The sequence below is a fragment of the Staurois parvus genome, unplaced genomic scaffold (genome assembly GCF_062004578.1).
Source record: "Staurois parvus isolate SC_StPar_1 unplaced genomic scaffold, SC_StPar_1.0 ptg000159l, whole genome shotgun sequence".
NCBI lineage: Eukaryota > Metazoa > Chordata > Amphibia > Anura > Ranidae > Staurois > Staurois parvus.
This window is the reverse complement of record NW_028317955.1, coordinates 838,278-862,373: the sequence shown is the minus strand read 5'-3', so window position 1 is coordinate 862,373 and position 24,096 is coordinate 838,278. Positions and strand designations below refer to the sequence as shown.

Sequence of the window (24,096 nt, the reverse complement as noted above, 5' to 3'; positions counted from 1 at the left end):
AGGTATTTGTGATAAGAACACGCCAGCCTGACTCAGCATTGCTGATATCACACAATGACTATGGAAATTGATGTAACAAGGACTGTAAAGCAATGCACAAGCACCTCTGTAAGCAAGTAGGACACTTGAAATCACAAAATCACCGAACGGGTCCCACCATGAGAAAGCAGAACATTTGCTGTTTAGAAGATTAAAGCCCAACTCCAGGCAACTAAGACATTATCCGTTGCAGTGGTGCTGTGCTAGCGAGGTAATTGCTCCTTTTGGTCTAGGGAACGTGTCAAACACGAGGCCAAATCTGGCCCACTAGGCCATTTCATGTGGCCTTTGAAGTTCCCCTGCAGTTGCGGTGCCCCCCTTATCACTGCTCCAACCTTGTCTCAGCAGCAGAGAGGAGGACAGAACTCCTCCTACAGAACCTGCACTTCTCTGGGAAGCTGCACCTCTGCCTACCATGGTCTCAGCATTCAGCAGTGCCTGACATCTGACACAAGTCCTCCTCTGGTCCTCCTCCAGGCCCTGCACTTTCTGCTTCCCAGATCCTCCCCGTTTCTTCCCAGCAGCAGTACAAGGTAAGGGGGTGCTGTGATGTAAAGACGTGTGGGGGACCCTTGACTTCTGGTGGTGGGGGGCTTTCGACATCAGATGTAAGGGAGGATGGGAGACTCTTGACTTCTGATGGAGGGCTCTTGACATCTGATATAAGGGGAGGTGGGGTGCTCTGGACATCTAAGTCTTACAGATACAACTGGCCCTTTGGGGGCAACCGTAATGCTGATATGACCCTTGAAGAAATGGAGTTTGACATCCCTGGTCTAGGACAACAAAAAAAAGATTTACTTACCCAATCTTCTGCTCTTCCCAGCAGCTAGACCAGTTCCCACAGCTTCTTCTCCCCCACCCATGCTCCAGCAGTTTAAGGTCCTGAAGTAATCAAGACCAATGCAGGATCCAAAGCCCTGCATTAGATATGAAGGCATTGAGGGACAGTCCACCACCAGTGCGTGGAGGAGCACCATCTGCCGAGGGAGTGGAGGATCAAGTAAAATATTTCTACTCTCCCTAGGCACAACAGGCTATTAGCCCTTGCAGTGCCGGTGCAACCCCACTGCAAGGGATCATTTAAAATGTTCACAGATTTGGGCTTTAAAGGATATGTTCACCTTTTTACAAAAATAATAAAAACACATTTTTTTTGCAGGTGTCAGGTACGCTCTGTGCGCTCCTTTGGGCATAGCTAATCACAGATTGAGGAAAAGGGATAATCACAGCGGCCCTTTATCATGTGATCAGCTGTGTCCAATCACAGCTGATCACATGTAAACAAATGCTGGTTATCAGGAAAGCTGATAAATGGCTATCCTGTGAAAGTGGACATTTACAGTGATAATCAGGGCACTGATCATCAATGACCTAATGATCAGTGCAGTATATCAGTGACCATCAATGCTGCCTTATCAGTGCAGCTTCATCAGTGCAGTATATCAGTGCCATCAATACCTCCTTATCAGTGCCTCCTCATCAGTGCCCATCACTGCTGCCCTATCAGTGCAGTCTCACCAGTGCCTCCTCATCAGTGCCCATCACTGCTGCCCTATCAGTGCAGTCTCACCAGTGCCTCCTCATCAGTGCCCATCACTGCTGCCCTATCAGTGCAGTCTCACCAGTGCCTCCTCATCAGTTCCCATCACTGCTGCCTTATCAGTGCCCATCAATGCCGCCTTATCAGTGCAGACTCATCGGTGCCTCCTCATCAGTGCAGCAGATCAGTGCCACCCATAAGTGAAGCATATCGGTGCCCATCAATCGCGCCTTGTCAGTGCAGCCTCATCACATATCAGTGAAGAAGAAAAATTACTTATTTGCAAAATTGTATAACAGAAATTAAGAAAAAGGTTTTTTTTTCCCCATAATTTTCAGTTTTTTCTTTCATTTGCTTAGCAAAAATTTAAAATCCCAGTAGTGATTAAATACCACAAAAGAAAGCCCGGGTTCACACTGATGTGGTCCAGAATTCGCAGTGTTTTCTGTGTGAATTCCGCACCGCATCACAATCGCACCCCGTTCATACGAACAGCTGCATGTGTGTATGTTGAGTTAACAACACCCCGAAATTGGTCCGCAAAACGCAGTGCGATGTGCAGAATCGGATCGCATAGCTGTGAATACCCATGTGATCTGATTCTAGTGCGGACCCAAAAAATGGTCCTGCACCTTTTTGGTGCGGATGCGGTGCGATTTGAGCCATACAAAATTTGCAAGTGATTTGCACAGGACTGCGGTGCAGCTCCTGTGCGAATCACATGCGATATACCGAACAGCATATATGTGAACCTAGCCTTAGAAAGGTGAACTTATCGTTTACTATTGTAAGAGACAATGTGGTTGCAGTGCAGTTATCAAACAATATGAGTTTGTATTCACCATTAAAATGATAGTTTAGATTTCTATTTTTTTTTAATTGATCCTCCTGAGTCAGCTGAATGATATGCCTCCATAAATATTGTCCTCTCTTGTTCACATCCAAAGTCTTGAATATAAAATATATATACATACATATATATATATATATATATATATATATATATAAACCTTGAATATATTTATGACTATGCCAAATCCCAAAACTATTTTAAAAACACACACACTTGAATTCCATCAGCAGAAGAAAAGTCACCAGCACTTGATGAATGAGGCAAAGCTGATTTACACCAGGAATCACAGATAATGATCTACTTCTCAAATGTCACCATTGTCTCAACAATTAAACAAAGATAAGAAAAAGCAGTTAAAGAGTTAATCAGCACATATGTGGCTTGTGTGTCTTCACACCTTTTTGTTCAAGTCAAGGACATGATTTCTTTGTACAAAGTACAATTAGCCCAGGAAACGTGCATAGCTCAGTTAGGGGAATCATGTTACTCATGGAAGGTAGGTAACGATCACATTGCATTGCTGTAAATGAGGTGCAAGGTTCCCTAAGGTTAATACACAGATCTGCAGAAAAACTGCGTTCTGAAATAAGTGTTTATTTATAGGTAACCATTCAGTACCTTTGTTAGAGCTGTGCGTTTATGCTACCTGTATGTTCACTTTCTGCACCTGAAATGTACTGATCATTCCCAGCATCATGCACACCTACGGGCAGCACCATGGATAGCATTGCATGGTATAATGATCATATTCACTATAATGGACGGCTACAGAAAGTGTGTTGGGGGTATTTAACTCTCCAGTCATCTATGACTGTGTACATTCAGAGTAAGGAGCAGCTACAGAGAGTGTGCGTTCACTTCCATTTAGTATCATACTCTGATATGGAAAGTGTATTTGGCATTTTCACTAACACAGATATCTATGGACAGTGCACTGTTCCTGGTAACTCCCATGGGCAACCATAGGGAGTGTGCTGCTCATGATCAGCACCACCTACAACTGAGGACAATGTACTGACACAGTCAACCACCCCCTCCTCCTCAAAAAACTACACTCCCTCGGCCTCAGAGATTCTGCTCTCTCCTGGCTCTCATCGTACCTGTCACAACGCTCTTTCAGCGTTACCTATAATGCTACCACCTCCCCCTCACTCCCCCTCTCTGTTGGGGTCCCTCAAGGCTCCGTCCTTGGGCCTCTTCTCTTCTCCATCTACACCTCCTCATACACTCTCACAGCTTCAACTACCACCTCTATGCCGACGACACACAAATCTATCTCTCAACCCCCCACCTCACCCCCTCCGTCTCTGCCCGAATCACACACCTACTGAGCAACATATCTGACTGGATGTCGCTCCACTTCCTTAAACTGAACCTCTCCAAGACCGAGTTTCTTGTCTTCCCCCCAGCCCGGACACCACCCCCCATTGACTTCTCCATCACATCCAACAACGCCACCATCAAACCCGCCCTGCAGGCCAGAGTACTTGGTGTCATTCTGGACTCCAACCTATCCTTCCAGCCCCAAGTCCAATCTTTAACAAACTCATGCAGACTCCACCTCCGCAACATCGCCAAAATCCGCACGTTCCTAACCCCAGAAACCACTAAACAGCTCATCCACTCTCTCATCATATCACGACTCGACTACTGCAACTCCCTTCTCACTGGCCTGCCTCGCCACTGGCTATCCCCACTTCAGTCGATCCTGAATACGGCAGCCAGACTCATTCACCTTTCCAACCGCTCCATCTCCGCCACCCCCCTCTGCCAATCCCTCCACTGACTTCCGACTGCGCAACGGATCAAATTCAAAATCCTAACACTGACGTACAAAGCTGTCCACCACACTGCCCCGAACTACATCACTGACCTAATATCCAAATACCACCCAACACGCACACTCCGCTCCTCACAAGACCTCCTTCTCTCTAGTTCCCTGGTCTCCTCCTCCCATGCCCGCCTTCAGGACTTCTCCAGGGTGTCACCCATCCTCTGGAACTCCCTGCCCCAACCCATCAGATTATCACCTACTCTCCTCTCCTTTAGGCGCACCCTGAAAACCCACCTCTTCAGGGAAGCCTACCCCACCCCCTGCTAACTTGCTGACCTCCTCCACTCTTCCTACCACTCCATCCCCCACAGCTTTCTCCTCTTGTGCCACCATCCCCTCCCTCCTAGATTGTAAGCTCGAAAAAGAGCAGGGCCCTCGATCTCCTCATGTTTTGCATTGTATTGTATTGTTATTGTTCTGTCCCCCTCTGTAATGTACAGCGCTGAGCGAACTATTGGCGCTTTATAAATACTGTATAATAATAATAATAATGTACTGGGCATGTTCAGGAATGTGCACAGAAAAGGGCTGAGACTATGGTTGGTGGTTCATTTTCAGCACTATTGAAGCCTATGGACAATGTCCTGTTCTCATTCAGAACTGTGGACAGCTATAGGCACTGCATGGTTCATGTCCAATACAATGAACACCTATGGGTGGTGCACCATTCATGTTCAGCCCCTGTAGCACTTATAGACTATGTAGTGTTCATGTTCAGCTCCACTGACATCATTACACAACATACTTGTAATGTTCTGCATTATTCGCATTCAGAACTGCGGGCGGCTATGTGCATTGTATAGGTCACGTTCATCACCATGCAATGGTGGACAATGTTCATGTGAGGACAACGGAGAGCTATGGGCAATACATAGTGTATGTTCAGTACCAAAGTCACCAATGGGCAGGTCACTATTCATGTATATGATGATGGATGGTACCATTGTGTTGTTCATGTGCACTGCTCTACCCATCCATCTTCTAACTAACCCTGCTTGTAACCCTAACACTGGAAAGGCAACCACATGCCAACCTCTAGGACACCAGGATCCTACACTGCACACTAGGCTTGTACCAACACCGTGACCCTAGTGCCAGTATCTACTAGTTTTTTATGTTCAGCACCTAGGTAGTGTATTGTTCATATCCTCTACCATGGTAGCTGTGGCCAGTACACTGTTCATGTTCAGCTCCTATGGACTATTGTATGTGCTATTTATGTTCAGGTCCATTGACATCATTACACAATTTACTTGTAATGTTCAGCACTATTTGAATTCATAAATGTGGATAGGTATGTGCGCAACTATGGGCAATGTTCATGCAGGACAATGCACAGCTATGGGTAGTGCACTCTATATTCAGCACCATGGACAGCTATGGGTAATGCACTGTTCATGTTCAGTGCCGTGGACAGCTATGGGTAATGCACTGTTCATGTTCAGTGCCATGGACAGCTATGGGTAGTGCACTGTTCATGTTCAGTGCCATGGACAGCTATGGGCAGTGCACTGTTCATGTTCAGTGCCGTGGACAGCTATGGGTAGTGCACTGTTCATGTTCAGTGCCGTGGACAGCTATGGGTAGTGCACTGTTCATGTTCAGTGCCGTGGACAGCTATGGGTAGTGCCCTGTTCATGTTCAGTGCCATGGACAGCTATGGGTAATGCACTGTTCATGTTCAGTCCCGTGGACAGCTATGGGTAGTGCACTGTTCATGTTCAGTGCCGTGGACAGCTATGGGTAGTGCACTGTTCATGTTCAGTGCCATGGACAGCTATGGGCAGTGCCATGGACAGCTATGGGCAGTGCACTGTTCATGTTCAGTGCCGTGGACAGCTATGGGCAGTGCACTGTTCATGTTCAGTGCCGTGGACAGCTATGGGCAGTGCCGTGGACAGCTAGGGGCAGTGCACTGTTCATATTCAGTGCCGTGGACAGCTATGGGCAATGCACTGTTCATGTTCAGTACCGTGGACAGCTATGGGCAGCGCACTGTTCATGTTCAGTGCCGTGGACAGCTATGGGCAGCGCACTGTTCATGTTCAGTGCCGTGGACAGCTATGGGCAGTGCATTGTTCATGTTCGGCATCAGTGACACCTAAAGCCTGTGTAGTGTTCATGGTTGGCTCCACTGACAGTACACAGTGTACTTGTAATGTTCAGCACTACTTGCATTCATTACTCTGGCCCGTTATGTGCACTGTATTGTTCATGGCCATAAATAACTAAGGGCAATGTTCATTTTCAGGAGTATTGTCCGTGTTCAGTATCACTGTCACCTATAGACAATGTACTGATCAGAAGTGTAGACAGCTATGGCCAGTGGATTGTTCATGTACAGTACCACAGAAAGCTATGGGCAGTTGGGGCACTATTCATATGCATCATCAGTGGCCCCCATGGGCTATGTACTATTCATGTACAGCTCCACTGCCATCATTACCCAATGTACTGTTCAGCACTCTTTGCATTTAGAACTGTGGGCAGCTATGTGCACTGTATTGTTCACGTTCAGGACCACTGCATGTCAGTGCACCAATAATGTTCAGTACCAAGGACAGCTATGGACAGTGTATAGTTCTCACTTAATATCAAGCATAGCTATGTGGAGCATACTGTTCCTGTAAAGTATATGAGCATGGATGTCTAAAGACCTTCCAATGTCTCCTAACATGGGAAAGTTAATGCTTTGAGTGCATACCAACCTCTAGTACACCAGGATCCTACATTGCAGACTAAGCTTTGCTACACTGAAAGATACCAACACTGAGACCCTGATGCCAGTATCTACTATTACTATGGACTGTTCACGTTCATCACCATGGGCAGCCTTAGGTAGTATATTAGTCATAGTAAGCACCATGGACAGCTACAGGTAGTGTATTGTTCCTGTTCCTCACCATGGACGTCTATAGGTAGTGTATTGTTCATGTTCATCACCATGGACATCTATAGGTAGTGTATTGTTCATCACCATGGAAATCTATGGGTAGTGTATTGTTCATGTTCCTCACCATGGACATCTATACGTAGTGTATTGTTCATGTTCCTCACCATGGACATCTACTGTATAGGTAGTGTATAGTTCATGTTCCTCACCATGGACATTTATAGGTAGTGTATTGTTCATATTCATCACCATGGACATCTATAGGTAGTGTATTGTTAATGTTCATCACCATGGACGTCTATAGGTAGTGTACTGTTCATATTCATCACCATGGACGTCTATAGGTAGTATATTGTTCATATTCATCACCATGGACATCTATAGGTAGTGTATTGTTCATGTTCCTCACCACGGACATCTATAGGTAGTGTATTGTTCATGTTCCTCACCGTGGACATTGCTACTGTACAGCACTGAGCATACCCTTTGGCGCTATATAAATAATGTATAATAATAATAATAATAATGGACATCTATAGGTAGTGTATTGTTCATGTTCCTCACCATGGACATCTATAGGTAGTGTATTGTTCATGTTCCTCACTGTGGACATCTATAGGTAGTGTATTGTTCATGTTCCTCACCATGGACATCTACTGTATAGGTAGTGTATTGTTCATGTTCCTCACTGTGGACATCTATAGGTAGTGTATTGTTCATGTTCCTCACCATGGACATCTACTGTATAGGTAGTGTATTGTTCATGTTCCTCACTGTGGACATCTATAGGTAGTGTATTGTTCATGTTCCTCACTGTGGACATCTATAGGTAGTGTATTGTTCATGTTCCTCACCATGGACATCTACTGTATAGGTAGTGTATTGTTCATGTTCCTCACTGTGGACATCTATAGGTAGTGTATTGTTCATGTTCCTCACCGTGGACATCTACACTCACTGGCCACTTTATTAGGTACACCTGTTCAATTGCTTAGTAACACAGATTGCTAATCAGCCAATCACATGGCAGCAACTCAATGCATGTAGGCTTCTAGATGTGGTGAAGATGACTTGCTGAATTTCACACCGAGCACCAGAATGGGGAAGAAATGGGATTTAGGTGACTTTGAACGTGGCATGGTTGTTGGTGTCAGATGGGCCGGTCTGAGTATTTCAAAAACTGCTGATCAATAAAAAGAAAAAATATCAGCACACTATTGGCTTGTATCCCGTGTTATATGTCCATAAGTCCCAATAAAGTCTGTGACTAATAACCACTTCAGATGGCAGCCATCCCAGAGTGAGCCAACTCTTCTCTTTTCTAAAAAAATCTACTGGGATTTTCACACTTAACCATCTCTAAGGAAATTGAAACTCATCAGACCAGGCAACATTTATCCAATCTTCTATTGTCCAATTTTGGTGACCCTGTGTGAATTGTAGCCTCTGTTTCCTGTTCTTAGCTAACAGGAATGGCATACAGTGTGGTCTCCTGCTGCTGTAGCCTATCTGCTTCAAGGTTTGACGTGTTGTTCATTCAGGAATGGTATTCTGCATACCTTGGTTGTAATGGGTAGTTATTTGAGTTGCTGTTGCCTTTCTATTTTCTCAAACCAGTCTGCCCATTCTCCTCTGACCTCTGACATCAACAAGGCATTTTCATCCACACAACTGCCGAACACTGGATATTTTCTCTTTTTTGTACCATTCCATACCATTGATCATGTTCAGCGCCATGGACATCTATGGGTAGTGTATTGCTCATGTTCAGCACCATGGACATCATCTATGGGTAGTGTATTGCTCTAGTTCAGCACCATGGACATCAATTATGGGTAGTGTATTGTTCTTGTTCAGCACCATGGACATCATCTATGGGTAGTGTATTGTTCTTGTTCAGCACCATGGACATCATCTATGGGTAGTGTATTGTTCATGTAGATGTTGTGCCTCAAACATTCTCTAATTTTTCAGAGATGGGATTATTTCCCTCCCTCCTTGTTCTTTAGTGTACTTATAATAGGGATGTGGCATTTTTCCATTTTATCTATGTAAGACATCTATGGGTGGTGTATTGCTCATGTTCATCAACAAGGACATCTTTTGGGGGGTGCATTGCTCATGTTCAGCGCCATGGACATCTATAAGTGGCGTACTGCTCATGTTCAACACTATGGACATCTATGGGTGGCGTATTGCTCATGTTCATCACCATGGACATCTATGGATGGTGTATTTGCTCATGCTCAGCACCATGAACATCCATGGGTGGTGTTGTGCTCCTGTTCAGCACCATGGACATCCATGGGTGCTGTTGTGCTCATGTTCAGCACCATGGACATCCATGGGTGGTGTTGTACTCCTGTTCAGCACCATGGACATCCATGGGTGGTATTGTGCTCCTGTTCAGCATCATGGACATCCATGGGTGGTGTTGTACTCCTGTTCAGCACCATGGACATCCATGGGTGGTGTTGTACTCCTGTTCAGCACCATGGACATCCATGGGTGGTATTGTGCTCCTGTTCAGCACCATGGAAATCCATGGGTGGTGTTGTACTCCTGTTCAGCACCATGGACATCCATGGGTGCTGTTGTGCTCATGTCACCACCATGGACATCTATGGATAGTGGATTTGCTCATGTTCAGCACCATGGACAGCAATGGGCAGTTCATATTCTGCACCATAGACATCTGCTCTGGGGGCTCCCGGACGAAGTAGGACCTGCCTGCAGATACATTCAAAACCAAACTGGAACATTTCTTTGTCAAGCCCACTACTTAAAATTGGACATCACTTGCCCCATACACTGTGATTGTCTAGTGATAGTTGAACTGTTGTCATTGCAGTGAAAGTCCCATGGCCTATCATCTAAAATTCTTTCCTGTGCTACCCTGGCACCTAAAAAAAATAAGGAGGAACTACATGTTCCAGCATGCCCCTATCCTCATGCTGGGTCTTGTAGTTCTTCTTCTTCACCAAGAAAGACTGGTTGCTCATACCTGATTGATTCTCTTCACTCTCACATCCATAGAAATCTAACAGTATCAACTATGCAATCTTGGAGTACTAAGTGCTGATTTCATTATAACACAATCATTGTTAATAGAATACATGGGGACTGCATCTCCTCTTCAGTAACAGATATTTCCCTTCCTTTCTCCTTGTCTGTTTCACTCTCTGACCACCTCTTAAAATATCACCTCATTAGGGGGTTGAGAAATGGATGTCACCATCTCTGTATGTCAGTGAGATCTCACGGAGCGCGGCTTTCCGGTTGTTTTCAATGTATTTCTAAGTGGATGATGAAGCTGGGGGTGGATTGTGGATTGCGTGCGCTCATGTGTCTGTTTGTCTGTGAAGGGGGGGGGGGGGAGTAAAACAGTTGTTTGGCCTGTAATACACTCAGAATATTCACATGTGGTTTGAGCCTTTGTTATAAAAGAATGACCTAAATCTGGAAAACCACACAGCTTTTCTCCTAAGAGACACAAACCTTAAGGCAAAAGATTCTGGAAAAGACCCCCCTCCTCGTCTATTGACTTTATTTAACAAATAACCCCGTTATATTATTTGGAAAGATAAAAGACATCTACGAAGGATATGCAGTTCTGTTTCTTGGACTGAATACCAGGACAACGCAGGTCAAGAACATGCAGCATAAAATAATATTCTGTATTCGCTCTCGTGCCAGTTCTTCTATAATGTGATCTTGGCTGCTTTAACATTCGATATTCTTCAATAAAATCAGGAAAATATAAAAACTGACCTGTATGAAATATTAATTTCACCAATGCTCTAAATTCCTATCCCACTTGGTGCGTCATAAGAATCATGTGACGGCTCCGTTCACACCTATGCAGGTGTGACAGTGCGTGGGGGCTTTGGTGCGACGCATTTAGGGGGGCCTATTTGTTTCAATGGGCTGTCCTATTTGCGACAATTGCACAAAAGAAGCGCAGGCATCTTTCTTTTTCTTTTTTCAATCACATCGCACTACAACAATAAGTTACCAAGCGTATTGTTGTGCAATTTAGCACACGTGTTGGTTGGTGTATATGGAGTGCTATTAGGAATGAATGGCACAGCAGTGCACCTACGAGGACATCGTGTGTCGTCATTCTCTGAGGGAAGGCATACAATGTTGCACAAGTTCCCAAGTCACATAGGTGGGAATGGAGCCTAATGAATGAACTATATAAACGGTAGTAAACTGCCAAAATATAAATAAATAAATGGGTCCCCTGCAAGTTTTCGACACAATGTACTACCATGCATCGTATACTAGTATAATATGGTAGACTTACCTGCAAACAAAGCCCTCCAGCGCAGCAATGTCATGGCTCCCCCAGCGCTTCCATCTTCTCCTTCACCTGGTCTTCTTTCCGCAGGTTCCGGCTGCTTGAATGGCTGGCGCCACGATGACGCCACTCCTGCACATGCATGTGGGAACTGTGGCTCCAGAACAGCACTCTGCATTACATGGCATACTGTATGCCTTTAATGCAGAGCATCACTGCGCATGCGCGGGTGACATCACTGGCTATTGCCGATGTGAATATCTCCTAAATGGTGCCTTATGGATATAGGTGTATACAGTTATAGCCAAACGTACTATTTTATATTAAATGTAAAAAAAAAAAAAGTTACATTTTAATCCATCGGCCTTTTGGTGTGTAGGGAGATGCAGGCTCTCCAATCAAAAGTGATGATTGCCACATCAGATTTATTCAATACATACAGTAAGGCTTAGTTGTTGTTTAGCAGATATTCATTGTAGCTACAGGTAAGCCTGACTGTAAGTATAGCTGTAGGTACAAGTTTACATACAGACTTTACTACCACTTTAAGGGCTTGTTTGCACTAGTGGGTGAGCTGCATCTTTTCCTTCCCCTGAAACGCTTCTGCTTTAGCCACAGTGGCCAGGGTTGTACACATGCCGTGGTAGCAGTACTTTGCTTCATGGCTGTGGCAGGAAATATACCCCCTGTCACTTTCGGTGAGTGTAGCGCCCACTGAGCGTGACCCATTAGAGCGCATGGGGCCATTCTGCAAGCACCTAGCAACTGTGTGGATCGAGGTGTTAAGACAGGCAATGTGGCTGCAATAAAACACTTCTTTACTGCCTGTCAAATGCTCTCTGAAGAGCAATCTGAACACAAATCGCTCTTCAAAGGCCAAAGCAAGTGTGAATGAGTCCTAAAAGTTCTAAAATTCACACACACAAACTTTTTCAAGGCACTGTGTGTGTGTATATATATATATATATATATATATATATATATATATATACAGTGGGGATCGAAAGTTTGGGCACCCCAGCTAAAAATTTGTATTAATGTGCATAAAGAAGCCAAGGAAAGATGGAAAAATCTCCAAAAGGCATCAAATTACAGATTAGACATTCTTATAATATGTCAACAAAAGTTAGATTTTATTTCCATCATTTAAACTTTCAAAATAACAGAAAACAAAAAAATGGCATCTGCAAAAGTTTGGGCACCCTGCAGAATTTATAGCATGCACTGCCCCCTTTGCAAAGCTGAGACCTGCCAGTGTCATGGATTGTTCTCAATCATCGTCTGGGAAGACCAGGTGATGTCAATCTCAAAGGTTTTAAATGCCCAGACTCATCTGACCTTGCCCCAACAATCAGCACCATGGGTTCTTCTAAGCAGTTGTCTAGAAAATTGAAACTGAAAATAGTTGACGCTCACAAAGCTGGAGAAGGCTATAAGAAGATAGCAAAGCGTTTTCACATGTCAATATCCTCTGTTCGGAATGTAATTAAGAAATGGCAGTCATCAGGAACAGTGGAAGTTAAAGCAAGATCTGGAAGACCAAGAAAAATATCAGACAGAACAGCTCGCAGGATTGTGAGAAAAACAATTCAAAACCCACGTTTGACTGCACGACCCCTCCAGCAAGATCTGGCAGACACTGGAGTTGTGGTACACTATTCCACTATAAAGAGATACTTGTACAAATATGGTCTTCATGGAAGAGTCATCAGAAGAAAACCTCTTCTACGTCCTCACCACAAAAATCATCTTTGAACTTTGCAAATGAACATATAGACAAGCCTGATGCATTTTGGAAACAAGTTCTGTGGACCGATGAGGTTAAAATTGAACTTTTTGGCCGGAATGAGCAAAGGTACGTTTGGAGAAGAAGGGGCACAGAATTTAATGAAAAGAACCTCTGTCCAACTGTTAAGCATGGGGTTGGATCAATCATGCTTTGGGGTTGTGTTGCAGCCAGTGGCACAGGGAACATCTCACGAGTAGAAGGAAAAATGGATTCAATAAAATGTCAGCAAATTTTGGATGGTAACTTGATGCCATCTGTGAAAAAGCTGAAGTTAAAGAGAGGATGGCTTCTACAAATGGATAATGATCCTAAACACACCTCAAAATCCACGGGGGATTACATCAAGAGGCGTAAACTGAAGGTTTTGCCATGGCCTTCACAATCTCCTGACCTCAACATAATTGAAAATCTATGGATAGACCTTAAAAGAGCAGTGCGTGACAGACAGCCCAGAAATCTCAAAGAACTGGAAGACTTTTGTAAGGAAGAATGGGCAAAGATACCTCAAACAGGAATTGAAAGACTCTTGGCTGGCTACAAAAAGCGTTTACAAGCTGTGATACTTGCCAAAGGGGGCAGTACAAGATATTAACTCTGCAGGGTGCCCAAACTTTTGCAGACGCCATTTTATTGTTTTCTGTTATTTTGAAAGTTTAAAAGATGGAAATAAAATCTAACTTTTGTTGACATATTATAAGAATGCCTAATCTGTAATTTGATGCCTTTTGGAGATTTTTCCATCTTTCCTTGGCTTCTTTATGCCCATTAATACAACGTTTTAGCTGGGGTGCCCAAACTTTCGATCCCCACTGTATATATATATACACACACACACACACACACACACACAGTATCTCACAGATGTGAGTCCACCCCTTACATTTTTGTAAATATTTTATTCTATCTCTTCATGTGACAACACTGAAGAAATTACTCTTTGCTACAATGTGACATAGTCAGTGTACAGCTTTTATAATAGTGTAAATTTGCTGTCCCCTCAAAATAACTCAACACACAGCTATTAATGTCTAAACCGCTGGCAACAAAGTGAGTACACCCCGAAGTGGAAATGTCCAAATTGGGCTCAATTACCCATTTTCCCTCCCTGGTGTCATGTGACTCGTTAGTGTTACAAAGTCTCAGGTGTGAATGGGGAGCAGGTGTGTTACATTTGGTGTTATCGCTCTCACTCTCTCATACTGGTCGCTGGAAGTTCAACATGGCACCTCATGGCAAAGGACTCTCTGAGAATCTGAAAAAAAAGAATTGTTGCTCTACATAAAGATGGCCTAGGCTATAAGAAGATTGCCAAGACCCTGAAACTGAGCTGTAGCATGGTGGCCAAGACCATACAGCGGTTTAACAGGACAGGTTCCACTCAGAACAGGCCTCGCCATGGTCGACTAAAGACGTTGAGTGCACGTGCTCAGCGTCATATCCAGAGATTGTCTTTGGGAAATAGACGTATGAGTGCTGCCAGCATTGCTACAAAGGTTGAAGGGGTGGGGTGGGGGGTCAGCCTGTCAGTGCTCAGACCATACGCCGCACACTGCATCAAATTGGTCTGCATGGCTGTCATCCCAGAAGGAAGCCTCTTCTAAAGATGATGGACAAGAAATCCTGCAAACAGTTTTCTGAAGACAAGCAGAGTAAGGACATGGATTACTGGAACCATGTTATGTGGTCTGATGAGACCAAGATAAACTTATTTGGTTCAAATGGTGTCAAGCGTGTGTGGCGGCAACCAGGTGAGGAGTACAAAGACAAGTGTGTCTTGCCTACAGTCAAGCATGGTGGTGGGAGTGTCATGGTCTGGGGCTGCATGAGTGATGCCGGCACTGGGGAGCTACAGTTCATTGAAGGAACCATGAATGCCAACATGTACTGTGACATACTGAAGCAGAGCATGATCCCCTCCCTTCAGAGACTGGGCCGCAGGGCAGTATTCCAACATAACAACCCCAAACACACCTCCAAGACGACCACTGTTTTGCTAAAGAATCTGAGGGTAAAGGTGATGGACTGGCCAAGCATGTCTCCAGACATAAACTCTATTGAGTATCTGTGGGGCATCCTCAAATGGAAGGTGGAGGAGCGCAAGGTCTCTAACATCCACCATCTCTGTAATGTTGTCATGGAGGAGTGGAAGAGGACTCCAGTGGCAACCTGTGAAGCTCTGGTGACCTCCATGCCCAAGAGGGGTAAGGCAGTGCTGGAAAATAATGGTAGCCACACAAAATATTGACACTTTGGGCCCAATTTGGACATTGTCACTTAGGGGTGTACTCACTTTTGTTGTCAGCGGTTTAGACATTAATGGCTGTGTGTTGAGTTATTTTGAGGGGACAGCAAATTTACATGTTATACAAGCTGTACACTCACTACGTCACATTGTAGCAAAGTGTCATTTCTTCAGTGTTATCACATGAAACGATATGAAAATATTTACAAAAATGTGAGGGGTAGCGGTGTACTCACTTCTCGGAGATACTGTATATACACACACACATATTTATATACACACACACTGTTACATAGTTAGTTTGAAAAAAAAAAAAAGACATAAGTCCATCTAGGTCATCCAATAAAAAAAATGAATATATAAATAAATTCAAACCGCCATATATAGGACCCTATACCCACAGTTGATTCAGACAAAATCAAACAGTGCTTACAAAGATGCAGCTTGCTATCACTGAAGACCACACTAAAGCCTTTACAATGTCTAATGATCATGTAGTAAGATCCTAATACATCAGGCCTGACTTGCAACTCCCATAAACATGAATTCCCCATTAACAGACGTGCACACAGTAGACCCCACACACATTAAAAGCCTGAAGATGTCTCCTCCCCTGCTATATTGACAGTGTTCAGCTTCATATACCCTAATGTTATGAACCATTCACACCTACCTATTCATCATCTCCATTATTACTCCACACATACGCTGTGTATTAGGCACAGGCTCTTCATGTCCCAGATTGAACATGACATTCTCATTCATTTCAAAAGGTGCAACAGCCCGAGGACAATCTCATGAAACACCGACCATGCCCTACAAGACATCTTTATAGAAGACCATGCATTAGCATTTATATTGTCCCAGATACACTACATATCATTCTAAAACCATCGCTGTGACCTAGCCAGATAGTCAACCATGCTGTGTTGGGATGAAGGACTACAAGTGCAAGTGTCTTAGTGCTCCTGTATCTATAAATCTCAGCATTTATTATTCAGGTGGATCTATAGCATTCTCTCATATATCACAGTATGCAGTGTAGGGGAGGATATTCTATACCAAGACTCCACATACCATTAGGTTGTATAATTGAGCCCTAAACACCCTAGGGTATACATTCCAGCATACATAATCCAGGTTGACCCTCTACATGATGACACTGTGTAATCCTAGATGCATTGTATTGGTGGTCCCATATTCTACATACCACTATAAGCTATATAAAACACCTCAGCAGGAAACTCCACATTTCCTGCATATACCATCCGTAATATACTAAGAGACTATATACCAACACACATTAAACCCCTTTCACTAGACTTAATATCTCATTATACATAGTTCTCCTATATAGAGCCCTGTTTAGCCTAGGACATACAGCAGAGGTGGACAACCTATCTCAGCAGACTATATACCAATACATTTTCAAACTGGATATGCTAAATAGAAAGACTACTTATATATCAAAATATTTATAGCAGGACCTCCTCAACTTAGAAATAATTTACATATAGCTGAAGCTCCTACCACCAGATGGAAATGTGCTACTTGATATGCTGTATGGGTGGTCCTCACAAAGCCAACAAAGTAAACCTATCCCAATGCAAACAGCATAAATGATCTTACTATGTACAGTGGAGAAAATATTGTATCAGTGGACCCTCTGCTCCTAGAAGACAATATACTCCAGGATGCATCACAGGTGGCTCCTCTACTACTAGAATATACTGTATACCAGAAGGTATTGTGAAGGTGGCTGTTCTACCACTAGAAGATATAACAGAAAGTATTGTGAAGGTGGTTCCTCTACCACTGGATAATATAATAGAAAGTATTGTGAAGGAGGTTCCTTTATCCCTAGAAAATATAATACCAAGTATTATGAAGGTGTCTCCTACACCACTAGAAGATATAATAGAAAGTACTGTGAAGTTGGTTCCTCTACCACTGAATCATATAATAGAAAGTATTTTGCAGATGGTTCCTCTACCACTAGAAAATATAATACTAAGTATTGCGAAGGTGGCTCTTCTACCACTAGAAGATATACCGAAAAGTATTGTGAGGTGGTTTCTCTACCACTAGAAGATATACTAGAAAGTATTTTGAAGGCGGTCCCTCTACTAGTAGATATAATAGAACATCTTATGGAGGCGATTCCTCTACCACTAGAAGATACACAAGAAAGTATTGTGGATGTGGTTCTTCTACATCTAGAAGATATAATAGAAAGTATTTTGAAGGCAATTTCTCTACCACTAGAAGATATAATAGAAAGTATTTTGAAGGCGGTCCATCTACCACTAGATGATACGATAAAAATTATTGTGGAGGTGGTTCCTCTACCACTAGTAGATATAATAGAATGTATTATGGAGGTGATTCCTCTACCACTGGAAGATATACAAGAAAGTATTGTGGAGGTGGTTCCGCGACATCTAGAACATATAATAGAAAGTATTTCGGAGGTGGTTCCTCTACCACTAGAAAATATATTACTAAGTATTATGAAGGTGGCTCCTCTACCACTAGAAGATATATTCTAAAGTATTGTGAAGGTGGCTCCTCTACCACTAGAAGATATATTCGAAAGTGTTGTGAAGGTGGTTCCTCTACCATTGGATAATATAATAAAAAGTATTTTGGAGGTGGTTCCTCTACCACTAGAAAATGTAATACTACGTATTGTGAAGGTGGCTCATCTACCACTAGAAGATATACTGAGAAATATTGTGAGGTGGTTTCTCTACCACCAGAAGATATAATAGAAAGTATTTGAAAGGAAGTCCCTCTACCATCAGATGATACAATAAAAACTATTGAGGAGGTGGTTCCTCTACCATCAGATGATACAATAAAAACTATTGAGGAGGTGGTTCCTCTACCACTAGTAGATATAATAGAACATCTTATGGAGGCGATTCCTCTACCACTAGAAGATACACAAGAAAGTATTGTGGATGTGGTTCTTCTACATCTAGAAGATATAATAGAAAGTATTTTGAAGGCGATTTCTCTACCACTAGCAGATATAATAAAAAGTATTGTGAAGCTGGTTTCTCAGTCACAAAAGACATAATAGAAAGTATTGTGAAGCTGGTTCCTCAGTCACAAAAGACGTAATAGAAAGTATTGTGAAGCTAGTTCCTCAGTCACAAAAGACATAATAGAAAGTATTGTGGAGGCGATTCCTCTACCACTAGATGACAAACAAGAAAGTACTGTGAAGGTGGTTCCTCTGCTACTAGAAGATATAAAAAGTATTGTGAGGGTGGTTCCTTATTCCCAAAACATGGGGAATTGCAGAAAGTATTTTTCAATACGAACTACAGATGGACACACTATTTCTACAGGGGAATATATGCCTGCATGCATTATAGGTACACCACACACTCTCTGAAGAGAGTATATATCAATATGCACAACACATGGACTCCCCCTAGGCCTTGCAAATAACAAATGCTGGCATGCAACATAGGTGGACCAAATATGCCAATAAACAATGAATACCAATATGCACTACAGTTAGACTTTTCAACCCCAGAAGACAGTTAGTATCAACATGCACTACAGCTGGATCCCCTATGCCTTCAGTACAAGAAATATCAGAAAGCATAAGTGAAACCCTATTCCCTAAAGCCAGTAGATGCCAGTATGCACTGCAATTGGATCCCCTATTACCTGAGGACAGAATGTGTCAGTATGCACTATAGGCGGAAGAAAATATATTTCAGTGTGCACTATAGATTTTTCTTTTCCACAGCGGATAGTATATGTAAGTATGAACTATTGATGAAGCCCCAGTGCCTGGCGGACAGTAAATTCCTGTTTGCACTACAGATGGACCTTCTATTTTATGAAGATAATAAATGTAAGTATGAACTGTAGGAGAACCTCCTATTTCCTGTAAATAATACCTTACAGTACGCAATAAAAGAGGACCCCCCTGCTATGAAGATGATAAATTACAGTATATGCTATAGGTGGGCCCCTTATGGTATGTATACATTGCAGTGTGTACTAAATAGGTGGACCCCCCCCTCCCTATGGATATAATACTGTCCTGTATACACTACATGATCCCCTTCCTCCAATGATAACAATATTCTAATACATTCTGGTATGTACTATAAATGGACCCTCCACTCTGTGAACTCACTATCCAGTATGTACTCTAGGTGGTCCCCCATTACATGAATACTGTCTGGTATTTACTGTGTGGAGTCCCCTTGATTCTATGGACACAGTCTCTGGTATGTACTATAAACGGTCCCCCTTTTACAGGAATACTCTCTGGTATGTACTACAGACGGTCCCCCTTTTATAGGAATACTCTCTGGTATGTACTATAGACGGCCCCCCTTTTATAGGAATACTCTCTGGTATGTACTATAGACGGCCCCCTTTTATAGGAATACTCTCATTATTCATTATATTATTATTCTTCGATATGTACGATAGGTGGTCCCCATCTCCAGTAAGTACTATGTGAGGCCCCTCATGATAAGGATGTATTCACTTGTATATACCGTCGGTGGTCCCCCAATTTTCCAGTATTTACTATGGGGGTCCCCCTATTCTCTGGTATGTACTATACGTGGTCACCCCTTTCCTGTATGTACTACATGAGATCCCACCAGTCTATGGAAACAATCTCTGGTAGGTATGTGAGGTTCCACTCTGATATAATCACACTGCCTGGTATGTACTATAGGTGGTCCCCCTATTCTCCGGTATGTAGTATAGATGGTCCCCCTATTCTCTGGTATATAGTATGTACTACAGTTGGTCCCACTATTCTCTGGAATGTACTATAGGTGGTCCCCCTATTCTCCAGTATGTAGCATGAACTATAGGTGGTCCCCCTATTCTCCAGTATGTAGTATGAACTATAGGTGGCCCCCCTATTCTCCAGCATGTACTAAAGGTGGTCCTCCTATTAACAGGTATGTACTATAGGTGGTTCCACCATTCTCCGGTATGTACTTTAGGTGGTCCGCCATTCTCCAGGATTGTACTATAGGTGGTCCACCCACTCTCAAGGATTGTACTATAGGTGGTCCCCCCATTCTCTGGTATGTACTATAGACGGTTCTTCCCATTCTCCAGGATTGTACTATACTATAGGTGCCCCCCTCCCGATATGGATGTATTTCCCGGTATGTACTCAGTGGGGTCCCCTGTTCTCTGGTATGTACTGTAGGTTGGCCCCATATTCTCCCGTATGTAGTATGTACTATAGGTGGTCCCCCCATTCTCCAGTATGCAGTATAGGTGGTCCCCCCAATCTCTGGTATGTAGTATAGGTGGTCCCCCTCCCATATGGATGTATTTCCCGGTATGTAGTATAGGTGCTCCCTGTTCTCTGGTATGTAGTATAGTTGGTCCACCTATTCTCTGGTATGTAGTATGTACTACAGGTGGTCCCCTATTCTCTGGTATGTACTATAAGTGGTCACCCCATTCTCCGGTATATACTATAGGTGGTCCCCCTACTCTCCAGTATGTAGTATGAACTATAGGTGGTTCCCCTATTTTCTGGTATGTACTAAAGGTGGTCCCCCTAATCTCCAGTATGTACTTTAGGTGGTCCCCCATTCTCCGGTATGCACTACAGGTGGTCCCCCCCATTCTCCAGGATTGTACTATACTATAGGTGCCCCCCCCGATATGTATGTATTTCCCAGTATGTACTCAGAGGGGTCCCCTGTTCTCCTGTACTGTAGGTTGGCCCCATATGTAGTATGTACTATAGGTGGTCCTCCTATTATCAGGTATGTACTATAAGTGGTCCCCCCATTCTCCCGTATGTACTATGGGTGGTCCCCCCATTCTCCGGTATGTAGTCTAGGTGGTCCCCCCCATATGGATGTATTTTCCAGTATGTAGTCTAGGTGGTCCCCTTGTCTCCGGTATGTAGTCTAAGTGGTCCTGTCTCCGGTATGTAGTCTAAGTGGTCCCCCTGTCTCCGGTATGTAGTCTAGGTGGTCCCCCTGTCTCCGGAATGTACTATAGGTGGTCCCCTTGTCTCCGGTATGTAGTCTAGGTGGTCCCCCTGTCTCCGGTATGTAGCCTAGGTGGTCCTCCTGTCTCCGGTATGTAGCCTAGGTGGTCCCCCTGTCTCCGGTATGTAGCCTAGGTGGTCCCCCTGTCTCCGGTATGTAGCCTAGGTGGTCCCCCTGTCTCCGGTATGTAGTCTAGGTGGTCCCCCTGTCTCCGGTATGTAGTCTAGGTGGTCCCCCCAGTCTCCGGTATGTAATCTAGGTGGTCCCCCCATTCTCCGGTATGTAGTCTAGGTGGTCCCCCTGTCTCCGGTATGTAGTCTAGGTGGTCCCCGTCTCCGGTATGTAGTCTAGGTGGTCCCCGTCTCCGGTATGTAGTCAAGGTGGCCCCTCTGTCTCCGGTATGTAGTCTAGGTGGTCCCCCTGTCTCTGGTATGTAGTCTAGGTGGTCCCCCGGTCTCCGGTATGTAGTCCAGGTGGTCCCCCGGTCTCCGGTATGTAGTCCAGGTGGTCCCCCGGTCTCCGGTATGTAGTCCAGGTGGTCCCCCGGTCTCCGGTATGTAGTCTAGGTGGTCCCCCTGTCTCCAGTATGTATTCTAGGTGGTCCCCCTGTCTCCGGTATGTAGTCTAGGTGGTCCCCCTGTCTCCGGTATGTAGTCTAGGTGGTCCCCCCATTCTCCGGTATGTAGTCTAGGTGGTCCCCCTGTCTCCCGTATGTAGTCTAGGTGGTCCCCGTCTCCGGTATGTAGTCAAGGTGGCCCCTCTGTCTCCGGTATGTAGTCTAGGTGGTCCCCCTGTCTCCGGTATGTAGTCTAGGTGGTCTCCCGGTCTCCGGTATGTAGTCCAGGTGGTCCCCCGGTCTCCGGTATGTAGTCCAGGTGGTCCCCCGGTCTCCGGTATGTAGTCTAGGTGGTCCCCCTGTCTCCAGTATGTAGTCTAGGTGGTCCCCCTGTCTCCGGTATGTAGTCTAGGTGGTCCCCCCATTCTCCGGTATGTAGTCTAGGTGGTCCCCCCATTCTCCGGTATGTAGTCTAGGTGGTCCCCCTGTCTCCCGTATGTAGTCTAGGTGGTCCCCCCATTCTCCGGTATGTAGTCTAGGTGGTCCCCCTGTCTCCAGTATGTAGTCTAGGTGGTCCCCCTGTCTCCCGTATGTAGTCTAGGTGGTCCCCCCATTCTCCGGTATGTACTATAGGTGGTCCCCTGTCTCCCGTATGTAGTCTAGGTGGTCCCCCCATTCTCAGGTATGTAGTCTAGGTGGTCCCCCTGTCTCCAGTATGTAGTCTAGGTGGTCCCCCCATTCTCCGGTATGTAGTCTAGGTGGTCCCCCTGTCTCCGGTATGTACTATAGGTGGTCCCCCCATTCTCCGGTATGTACTATAGGTGGTCCCCCCATTCTCCGGTATGTACTATAGGTGGTCCCCTGTCTCCGGTATGTAGTACATCGGTTTCCCCACCTTTCAGGATGAGCTCCTCCGTGTCCTTGTCGAAGCCCTCCCGGTGACATTTCCTCCAGAGCCCGGAGACAGTGGAGTTGAAGCGGCGGGTGCAGTGGCTGTCCATGGCCATGTACGGGCGGGGGGAGGGGATCTCTCGGTGCCGGTACTCCCGGTGTGACACCTCCCCCACCCTGGAGATCAGGCGGACTCCTCTGGACAGCGGCTCTCCTCCCCGGGCGCTCCGTGATTTTTCCCCCCGGAGGGGGAGATGCTGGCCCGGGGTGTACATGTATCCCGGATCGTTCCTCTTCCCCCCCGGCTTCCTGCACCGGTCCCGGTGTCTCCGGGCGTCCGTCTCATACCAGTGATCGGTGCTGAGAGCCACCGCCAGGAGGGCGAGGGCGGCCAGGGCGAGGCACAGACCGGCACCGGCCAGCAGCCTCATCACACCGGAGGAGAGGGGATCACACCCCGGGCACCGGCCTCAGCCTCAGCCCCACCGACCGTCTTCGATCACTGAGGATGGAGAGGAGGGGGGAGGGGAGGAGCCTGCAGCCCCGGCACATGGATCGCCCATACACCCGACACCTATACACCGGGCACATGGATCGCCCATACACCCGACACCTATACACCGGGCACATGGATCGCCCGTACACCCGACACCTATACACCGGGCACATGGATCGCCCATACACCCGACACCTATACACCCGGCACATGGATCGCCCACACGCCCGACACCTATACACCCGGCACATAGATCGCCCATACACCCCACACCTATACACCCGGCACATGGATCGCCCATACACCCGACACCTATACACCCGGCACATGGATCGCCCATACACCCGACACCTATACACCCGGCACATGGATCGCCCATACACCCGACACCTATACACCCGGCACATGGATCACCTATACACCCGACACATGGATCACCCATACACCCGACACCTATATACCGGGCACTTGGATCGCCCATACACCCGACACCTATAGACCAGGCACATGGATCGCCCATACACCCGACACCTATAGACCGGGCACATGGATCGCCCATACATCCGACACCTATACACCGGGCACATGGATCGCCCATACACCCAGCACATGGATCGCCCATACACCCGACACCTATACACCGGACACA

At 45.2% G+C, this 24,096-nt stretch overlaps 1 protein-coding gene across 1 annotated transcript in view; it reads right to left on the bottom strand.

Moving 5' to 3' along the window:
• Positions 1–23,464, bottom strand: part of LOC149463082 (transmembrane protein 178B) — a 94,846-nt gene extending 71,382 nt beyond the window's left edge. Inside the window, exon 1 of the mRNA XM_089675798.1 lies at positions 22,956–23,464. Coding sequence (XP_089531924.1) covers positions 22,956–23,382 — 427 coding nt within the window. The 5' untranslated portion in view covers positions 23,383–23,464. The remainder of the gene's footprint in view (positions 1–22,955) is intronic.
• Between the last annotated feature and the right edge of the window lie 632 nt (positions 23,465–24,096).